Source organism: Mandrillus leucophaeus, unplaced genomic scaffold, assembly GCF_000951045.1.
Source record: "Mandrillus leucophaeus isolate KB7577 unplaced genomic scaffold, Mleu.le_1.0 Scaffold43, whole genome shotgun sequence".
Taxonomy (NCBI): Eukaryota; Metazoa; Chordata; class Mammalia; order Primates; family Cercopithecidae; genus Mandrillus; species Mandrillus leucophaeus.
In genome coordinates, this window is record NW_012104587.1 from 1,791,788 (window position 1) to 1,801,122 (window position 9,335).

General features: G+C 48.3%; 2 protein-coding genes across 5 annotated transcripts in view; both read right to left on the reverse strand.

Annotated features, from left to right (window-relative positions):
* The window catches only part of NXF1 (nuclear RNA export factor 1), a 15,559-nt gene extending 13,250 nt beyond the window's left edge, over positions 1–2,309 (reverse strand). The window contains exons 1-4 of one of the 2 annotated variants that reach the window (XM_011993400.1): positions 2,142–2,282; positions 895–1,023; positions 612–798; positions 238–391 (exon numbers count right to left, since the gene is read on the reverse strand). In XM_011993400.1, the coding sequence (XP_011848790.1) occupies positions 238–391; positions 612–798; positions 895–1,023; positions 2,142–2,169 (498 nt within the window). In that variant the 5' untranslated portion in view covers positions 2,170–2,282. Of the gene's footprint in view, positions 1–237; positions 392–611; positions 799–894; positions 1,024–2,141 lie in introns of both variants that reach the window. The other variant, XM_011993401.1, reaches the window with a different exon arrangement.
* A 1,400-nt stretch (positions 2,310–3,709) lies between these two features.
* The window catches only part of STX5 (syntaxin 5), a 25,923-nt gene continuing 20,297 nt past the window's right edge, over positions 3,710–9,335 (reverse strand). For 2 of the 3 annotated variants that reach the window (XM_011993404.1, XM_011993405.1), the window contains one exon: positions 3,710–4,441. In XM_011993404.1, the coding sequence (XP_011848794.1) occupies positions 4,282–4,441 (160 nt within the window). In that variant the 3' untranslated portion in view covers positions 3,710–4,281. Of the gene's footprint in view, positions 4,480–9,335 lie in introns of all 3 variants that reach the window. The other variant, XM_011993403.1, reaches the window with a different exon arrangement.

Below are 9,335 nucleotides of genomic sequence, written 5' to 3' on the forward strand. Positions count from 1 at the left end.
CGGGCGCCTGTAGTCCCAGCTACTCGGGAGGCTGAGGCAGGAGAATGGCGTGAACCCGGGAGGCGGAGCTTGCAGTGAGCTGAGATCCGGCCACTGCATTCCAGCCTAGGCGACAGAGCGAGACTCCGTCTCGAAAAAAAAAAAAAAGAATAATTTTTGTGGAATAAAATTAAACATCTCCACTCTGAGCGTGGCCTCCGATCTCTACTGTACCATCTACTTTCTCAAAGTACTCACTGTAATCTTGAACCAGTTCTTTGAGGTCCCATCCTGGCTGGTGCCAGCCCCTCCTCTCTCTGGAGGAGCTCTGTCTCTCCGCACAGTAACATGAATGCGATCTCGATCATGCCAAGTATCACCCCGACGGTTAGGTCGGGTGGTATAGGGGTTGCTGTGGGTAAACAGAGAATAAAATGACCACAAATGCTAGGAAAGTCTTCTCAAAGACCTTCCTGCACTGTGTTGGCGGGACTAAACTAAGACTGTTCAATTGCTAAGCTAGTCCTGGCATTTCTCACTATAACAGGTGGGAAGGAAAATGACATGGACAGTAAAAGGGCCATATAATCTCATGAGCCACTAAATTCAAACCAGACCAACTGGTCACTTACTATCGTACTCGGGGACCATCCTGGGCATCACTCATTGCCACATCTCCATCATCTTCCTCCAGGCGGGAAGACCGAATACCAGAACCGCCTCTTCCAGACCTACGGTTTCCTTCACCATATTTCCACCGGAAGGGACCCCGGCCTTTTTTCTTTCTTTGAGGGAAATTAACGCGTTCATCATCGTGTTCTGGAGTTAGAAACAGGAACACAAATTAGAAGTAACTGGTCCGGCTTGGTGTGGCAATCATAGTTTCTACTCTGAACTACTGGAAGCGATACATACTAACTACACAGGCCATCTCCATGCAAATTCCGCTGCCTGTCCACAGGAAAGAACTCTCTCTGTGGGAGGTCAGCATCAAGGAAAAGTTATTGGAAATCTGTGTAGGGCTTTTGAAAAATGAAGTAGAAACTGGAATTAGAAGCAGAATGTATAAATGTGAGACCCAAAAGTGTAAGTGAACACAAATCAGACCTCTGAAAGCCACCTGAAATCTGCCACTCAATACTTTGTCTATACAGTACAGATGCCAGTTACAAATATGATCAGTTTAAGGATCCTCTAAAAATTCTCCTTGTTCTCAAATTGCCACTTTGAAGTTTTCTGAGGACCACTTCGATTCCTTGGCCAGAAATGCCCTTTAACTCAGGAGACAATTTCTAGACTCAGGCTCTAGTGGTAGTGCCAGGCTAGGGTGCTTAACCAGGGACCCTGGAATGCTCTCCAGGAATATGATCTGATTCATGCTGTGCAGGACTAGCGTCTTAAAAAGGGTCCCTAACTCCCAAAAGAGATCTGCCTAATACCGAGCACTCTGTAAACAATGAATCTCAACAAATGACCCTAGGAAAAAAGAACACAGAAGGCGCAGCTAACATTCATTGAGAACTGTTCTCCAGTACCGGCCACTATGCTTCAGGCACTTGATAGGAATGATCTCATTTCCCCCCCTACGTCCCCCCCCACTCTTAAGAAATACTGTTGTTATTCCACTTTAAAGGGGTGGAAGAGGAGAGTTTTAAATTCACGGTTTCAACCTCCACCATGCACTCCTAACTACTACAAAGAACTAACACCCAGTGTAGTGTTCAGACTGGAACATCCAGTTGATGTGTAAGTCTCGAATATTAAGCCAAAGCCCAGGCCCGAGGGTTCAAGACCGACTGGACGCAGTAAAAAATAGGGCACCAGGGCAGCCCACGAGTAGGGCACTAACTCACATTAAAGGAAGAGTCAGGCCGCCAAACCGAACTGACAGGCATCAACCACCCACAAAGTTCAAAGGAATCCCGTCCCCCTACCCCCGAGCCACCCGCTCCGAGCCGCAGGTCCCCCAACACCAGGATTCCAGGAGGAATCCAGGAGTCAACAACTCGGTAATCCACCTCGAGTGCCCCCGACCCCCCGCGCGCCGCTCCCCGCGGACGCCGGGCCCCTGGCGGCCTCACGCCCCGGAGGCTGAGGCCTAGGCCGGCGCCGCCCACCCGCGCCCCAGATAGCCGGTTCCCGACCCGAGGACCAGCACTGACCGCTGTACGACTTCCCCTCGTCCGCCATGCCACAGCGAAGAGCAAGGGCGGGCTCAAGCGCTGGCCGCTACGCCGGCAAACGACCGAACGCCCAAGCACTCAGGACCGAAGTGTCCCTACGCCGGGCGCCACCGCATTTATATAGCAAAGCACGTCGCGCGCCGCTGACGTCCCAGGCTGGGGGCGGTGTCGCCGCCCGGAGAAAGCGCGACCCCCTGCGCGTGCGCACACTTAAGGCCGTCGTGCGAGGGGCGGGGCCTGACCCTTCGCGCCCCGCCCAAGACCTGAGCTTGCGGAACCCCGGCTGGTAGCCAGCAGGTCCCCGCATCTTTTCATCTGTCCGCTGACGCTGCCCTGGCAGCTTGAGTTAGTGCTAGAGCAGAGTGCTACCGCTGCAGCCCAGAACTCAGCGGGGAACGGGGCCGTACCAAGGGCTTCCGAGGAATGGAGACCGCGCCTCCGGGTGGGAGTGATGGCTCAGACCCCTACCCGCATCTAGCCAGTGTTTCAGCTCGGCTCCTTGTCTATGCCTCGCTTTCTTCGCCTATAAGATGGATTAACAAATCACGAAGTTGAGAATTAGAATGTGAGCTCGAACGTTGACTAATGGCTTTTTTTTCCTCGAGGGCTTGACTCGGCAGGTACTATGCCTGGCACATAGTAAAAATTCAACATGTATTTGTGAAATAAATGAATTTCTATTCTGTGAATTTCCCCCACCCCACCCTGAGTTGCTGAGTCAAATGAGACGACATCTGTCAGGGGTTTGCCGAGCATTGTCTTGACAGACCTTCCATCAATGGCGTCCCCTGTTAGAAACCCATCGTGTCAACGGGGCAGACAGTGAAGCTCACCAGCAGTGGCAACTTGCTGGAGATGCCGAGGAGGAGGACATTTTAAAATATCAGGGCCTTGGACTCTCCTAGACCCCCAAAAGCACCACCATCAGCCCCTGATTGATTGTTGTCTCTATAGCTTCAGCTTCCTTTGGAATGTATGAGACAGGGGCACTTGAGCATCCTCAGAATGTGGTTGCGAGTCTTGGTCAGGAAGAACAAAGCACATTAATCTCTCTGGACGGTGGGTATTTTGGGCAGGTGTCTCCTCCATTCTCTGTGACTGGCTTTGATTTGGTGAAGTGCTTTGAGGGAATCAAAAGCCTCAACTGGAGTTGGGAACAAATTCTTCACCTTCCACTCCTGGCAGCAGGCAGAGCTTCTGCCTTGCTTAGCTCAAGGAAGAATCACGGCCAAATAGTTGGAGGATACAGATGAAATAGGTCCAAACACTGTTTGAGATGGTCCTGGAAGCTGCCACCAATCAGGGACCCCCTCTGGGATCCTGCTTCTGTGTGAAAGGAAGTTTCCACGCTAATCAAGTGTTGCAACACTTGGTTCTCCCCTGTCTAGAGGCAGCTGTGTGTCAGAGCCCAAAATAGCCTGCCTCAGCAGTGATACCTGGCACAGCCATTAGCCCAACCCTTTCAGTTCTGGTACTGGGCAGTGGGCTCACTCCACTCGCTGCCTAGGCCCTTCGACGCTCCCACCCAGAAATGATGACATGGCTAGTGAGGCTGACAGTCTTGCTGTAATTGGGAGAAAACGGGCTGCAGCACATTTGGCAGATTGAGAGTCACCAGCAGCCAATGTCAGGGGTTGTGCAGGCAGCTGAAGGGCTCAGGGCTCCCTGCCTCACATGGTAAAAGAGGAAGAAAGAGGTCAATTGGGAAAATTGGTCCCTGGGGCTGCTTCCTCTCTTCACTCACAGGAAGGTGGGGAAAGGCATCATCTCCCTTTGCTGCCAACGTTTCCTTTGGGAGAGGCTGGAGAGGGTTTATAAGTCTCCTAGTGGAGACAACCTACCCCACTGGCCCCCAGCTGGCCTCTGTTCCCTTCCAGTCACTTCACAGCAGAGTCCAAATCTAGAACCCTGTGTGTTTCATAGGCCTGAGGGTGGTGGGGGGAGGACAGGGTGGCCAGAGGCAAGGGGTGGGGGGTCAGGGGCAGTGGCCATTCTTTGCAGTTCCAGGGAAACAGGGCCTTTCTCCCAAGCACCCTGCACAGGCTCAGTGGCAGCACTGGCCACTTGCCTTCCTAGGAGGGTCCCAAACCCCAACGGAGTGCCTCAGAGTGGAGAGGGTTCAAGCAAGGAAGACCACAAAGATGATGAAGAAGACAATGAGGATGAGGAAGATTTTGACCATGAGCCACCGGTTGGAGGTGACTGACTGGAAGTACTTGAGGATCTCTGAATGGGCGGCCTCAACGTCCAGCTGGGCTCCCAGCACGTTCTCGTCGATCCTGGGGACAAGGTCGGGAGAAGAGGAAACAAAAGGACACTGGATTAAAAAGAATGCTGCTGAAGTCTATTTATTGACATGGAAAGATGGTCACAATATGATCCCATTCTTATATATATATATTTGTGTATAGAAAAAGTTTTGGAAGGATACTATAAACAAGTTATTTCTGGCTTGAAAACCAACTCTGCCATTTATTAACTTAAGACTCTTAAGTTAGTCTAACTTCAAGCTTCATTTTCCTCACCAGCAAAATGAGGATAACCCAAGCCCTGCCTTCTCTCAGACTGCTGTCAGTCTTCAATTAGTTAGTATAAAGTCCCTAACCCACAAGAGCCCCAAAAAATTAGTTATAATTTTTGCTCATCAGTATTTAGATTTTTATCTGGTGAGTATGTATTATATTTATTGTAAGGGGAAAAATGTTCACAGACCATTACAGTCAAGAAATCATGGTTCTGAGTGAAAAAGAAAAACGTAATGACATGGACAGGAAGTCACGGGATAAGAAAAGCTCTATGGCCAGTCATGGTGGCTCACGCCTGTAATCCTAGCACTTTGGGAGGCTGAGGTGGGCAGATGGCTTGAGCTCACGAGTTTGAGACCAGCCTAGGCATCATGGGAAAACCCCATCTCTGCAAAAAATACAAAAATTAACTGGGTGTGGTGGTGTGACCCTATAGTCCTAGCTACTTGGGAGGCTGAGGTGGGAGGACAGCTTGAACCCAGGAGGCTGAGGAGCTCGAGGATGCAGTGAGATTGTGCCACTGCACTCCAGCCTGGGTGACATAGCAAGACTTTATCTCAAAAAAAAAACAACAAAAAACCACCAAAAAAAAAAGGTATATGGACCCTAGTTTTGGCCGGGCTGTAATCCCAGCACTTTGGTAGGCCCAGGCAAGGGTATCACTTGAGCCTAGGAATTGGAGACCAGCTTGAACAACATGGTAAGACTCTGTCTCTATTTAAAAAAAAAAAAAAAAAAAAAGGGCCGGGCGCGGTGGCTCACGCCTGTAATCCCAGCACTTTGGGAGGCTGAGACAGGCGGATCATGAGGTCAGGAGATCGAGACCATCCTGGCTAACACGGTGAAACCCCGTCCCTACTAAAAATACAAAACAATTAGCTGGGCGTGGTGGCGGGCGCCTGTAGTCCCAGCTACTCGGGAGGCTGAGGCAGGAGAATGGCGTGAACCCGGGAGGTGGAGCTTGCAGTGAGCCAAGATCGCACCACCGCACTCCAGCCTGGGTGTCTGAGCAAGACTCTGTCTCAAAAAATAAATAAATAAAATAAAATAAAATTTAAATAAGTATATCGGAGGATGTGAGTAGATTACAAGCAAATATGACAAGATGTTATGGGCCTTGTGGATGCACAGATTTTGGTTTCCTCTGGGTCTCCTGGAGCCAATGCCCTGCAATACCAAGGGATGAGTGTGCTTGGTCTGACAGCACCTTGAACAAGTGATTCAATTGACATCAGCAATAAAGGGACAACCTCATCAATTGCCTACTAATGTAATCATCATGGCAAAAGTATTTACCCTAATTTCATCAATGTTAAATTTAATTTGTCATGAAAAATAAAACAAAAGGCACACTAAAGAGACACATTGAATACAAAATGTGAATCTTTCTGGGTCTTAAATTAAAAGAAAAAGAGATAAAAACTTCTGTTTTAATTATCAGATGGGGGCTGGGCGTGGTGGCTCACGCCTGTAATCCCAGAACTTTGGGAGGCCGAGACAGGCAGATCATCAGGTCAGGAGATAGAGACCACTCAGGCTAACACGGTGAAACCCCGTCTCTACTAAAAATACAAAAAATTAGCCGGGCCTGGTAGCAGGCACCTGTAGTCCCAGCTGCTCAGGAGGCTGAGGCAGGAGAATCGCTTGAACCCAGGAGGTGGAGCTTGCAGTGAGCCAAAATCATGCCACTGCACTCCAGCCTGGGTGACAGAGCGAGACTGCATCTCAATAATAATAATAAATAAATAAAATAAATAAATATCAGATGGGGAAACTTGAACATGGGCTGATTACTGGATCATGCTGGAGAATTGTTAATTTTCTTAGCTTGAAAATGACATTATGGGTTGGGCGTGGTGGGTCACGCCTGTAATCCCAGCACTTTGGGAGGCCAAGGCCGGTGGATTACGAGGTCAGGAGATTGAGACCATCCTGGCTAACACGGTGAAACCCCATGTCTACTAAAAATACAAAAAATTAGCCAGGCGTGGTGGCGGGTGCCTGTAGTGCCAGCTACTCAGGAGGCTGAGGCAGGAGAATGACGTGAACCTGGGAGGCGGAGCTTGCAGTGAGCGGAGATCGTGGCACTGCACTCCAGCCTGAGCAACAAAGCAAGACTCCATCTCAAAAAAAAAAAAAAAAAAAGAAAGAAAATGACATTACGGCTGTTCAGGAGAATGCCTTATTCTTAGCATACTGAATGAAGTATTTCGGGATAAAACAGCATGAAATTTGCACCTACTTTCAAATAATTCGGCAAAAGAAAGAGGGGAAAGGCTGAGCATGGTGGCTCATGTCAATAATCCCAGCACTTTGGGAGGCTGAGGTGGGCGGATCACAAGGTCAGGGGTTTGAGACCAGCCTGACCAACATGGTGAAAACCTGTCTCTACCAAAAATACAAAAATTAGCTGGATGTGATGGCAGGCACCTGTAACCCCAGCTACTCAGAAGGCTGAGGCAGGAGAACCACCTGAACCTGGGAGGCAGAGGTTGCAGTGAGCCGAGATCTCGCACCGCTGCACTCCAGTCTGGGTGACAGAGTGAGATTCCGTCTCAAAAAAAAAAAAGAAAGAAAGAAAGAAAGAGAGGAAAAAAAGTGATAAAATGTTAACTACTGGTGGCCAGACCAGATGGCCCATGCCTGTAATCCCAGCACTTGGGAAGCCAAGGTGGCTGTACTGCTTGAGTTCAGGAGTTCGAGACCAGGCTGGGGAAAATAGGAGACTCCGTCTCTACAAAAAAAAAAAATTTAAAAATTAGCTGGACATGGTGGCATGTACCTGTTATTCCAGCTACTGGGGAGGCTGAGGTAGGGGGATCACTTGTGCCCAGGAGTTTGAGGCTGCAGTGAGCCATTATTGTGCTACTGCACTATAGCCCGAGTGTCACCTTGTCTCAAAAGAAAAGAAAAAAACAAAGATGAAAACAAAGTTAGTGACTACAGGTGAAGGGAATATGAGTGTTTATTGTGCTATCCTCCCAACTTTTCTGTAGCTTGAATATTTTATGAGGTGAAAAGGAAAATGAGCAACATCGATCAGTGGTTTTCACACCTTAGGAAAAATAAGAATCACCTGTTGAATTCTCAAATATAAAAATTCTCAAGTGTCACAACCAGAAATTCTAAGTTGGGGACCAAGAATCTGCATCCCAAAGAACTTCAGACTTAATCAGTGGTTTATAGAGCAAGTGCTCAAACCCAGATCCACTGCCATGCAGGGAGGACGCATGTGAATGTCTACACCTATTTTAAAGACTGCATCCTTTCATAAATTTATTTTGTATATGGTTGCCCATAAATTCCACTTCCTTATTTCCCTTTTATGCTCCAACATACTGTAAAATTGCTACTGAGCCATTCTACTGAAAATACTGGCACTGATCCAATTAATTCAAGCCTCCCCCACCCCCACCCCCACCCCAGACTCTAACACATCCTTACCTCTAACTTTCTCAGGAGCAATAAGAAATAACCACTCCTTAAAATTCCTCTACCCCAAGTTCTAAGGACACATTTCTCTCTCTGCTTTCTTCTCTCATCTTCCTCAACCTTCCTCCTCAGTCTGGCCAGATTCTTCCCTTCTCTACATACCCCGACTCCATGGGGGATCTGTCCTGACCTTTTTCTTACTTTACCCACTGTCTCTGGGTGGTCTATGCCCAGGGTTTCACCAAGAGGCCACTGTCCTAAGTCCTTACACTGCCTTCTCTTCCAAACATCAGAACATGAAATGCCTACTAAACTGTCATTTAGCTGTCCCATACAGTCTGAGGCACTCAGCACATCCAGAACCAACCTAATTCTCACCCAGCATCAATCTGCTCACTTCTTCTTATGTTCTCTCCCTGACACCAAATTTCTTGCTGTGACACACAGGTCATTTGTGACCTGGCCTTGCCTCTCACCACTCCCCCAGCCATGCTGGGTAATTCTGCACTCATGAATCTACCAAGTTCTTTCTCATTTCTGTGCTGTTTTTCCCTCACATGGAACAGCTTCTCCTTTCCCCTTTTTGGGCTGGCATTCCCCTCAAGTCTTAGCTTGGTATCACTTCTGGGAAGGCCCCTTGGCCCCACCTAGGAGCAGTACCTACTCTTGAGTTCTCTCGTCCCCTTCTTTTTTTTTTTTTTAAATAGAGACAGGGTCTCTGTGTTGCACAGGCTGTCTTGAACTCCGGGCCTCCCAAAAGTAATCCTGCCTTGGCCTCCCAAAGTGCTGGGATTACAGGGATGAGCCACTGCACCCAGCCTCATCCCCTTCTCTTCTTGCCCTATCATACTGAGCTGTCACTGTCAACTTATGTCTCTCCTACTAGTGAGCTCCAGGAGGACCAGAATGGTCTTTCACCCTCTTATCCTCAGACCCAGCAGGATAAGCTCACAGCAGCAAGAAATGTTTGCTAAACCAATGAGCAAATGCATGCTAACAGTGAAAACTACTTACGACACTGTTTCAAGGAAGACTAGAATGTAAAGTTGCCTATATGCTATTTTTAGATGTATACTGATTGAGGAAAGAACTCAAATATCTTTTATAATTCTGTTTCACTGAATCTATAATAATATTCTTTTTTTTTTTTTTTTTTTGAGTTGGAGTCTCTGTCACCCAGGCTGAAGTGCAGTGGCGTGATCTGGGCTCACTGCAA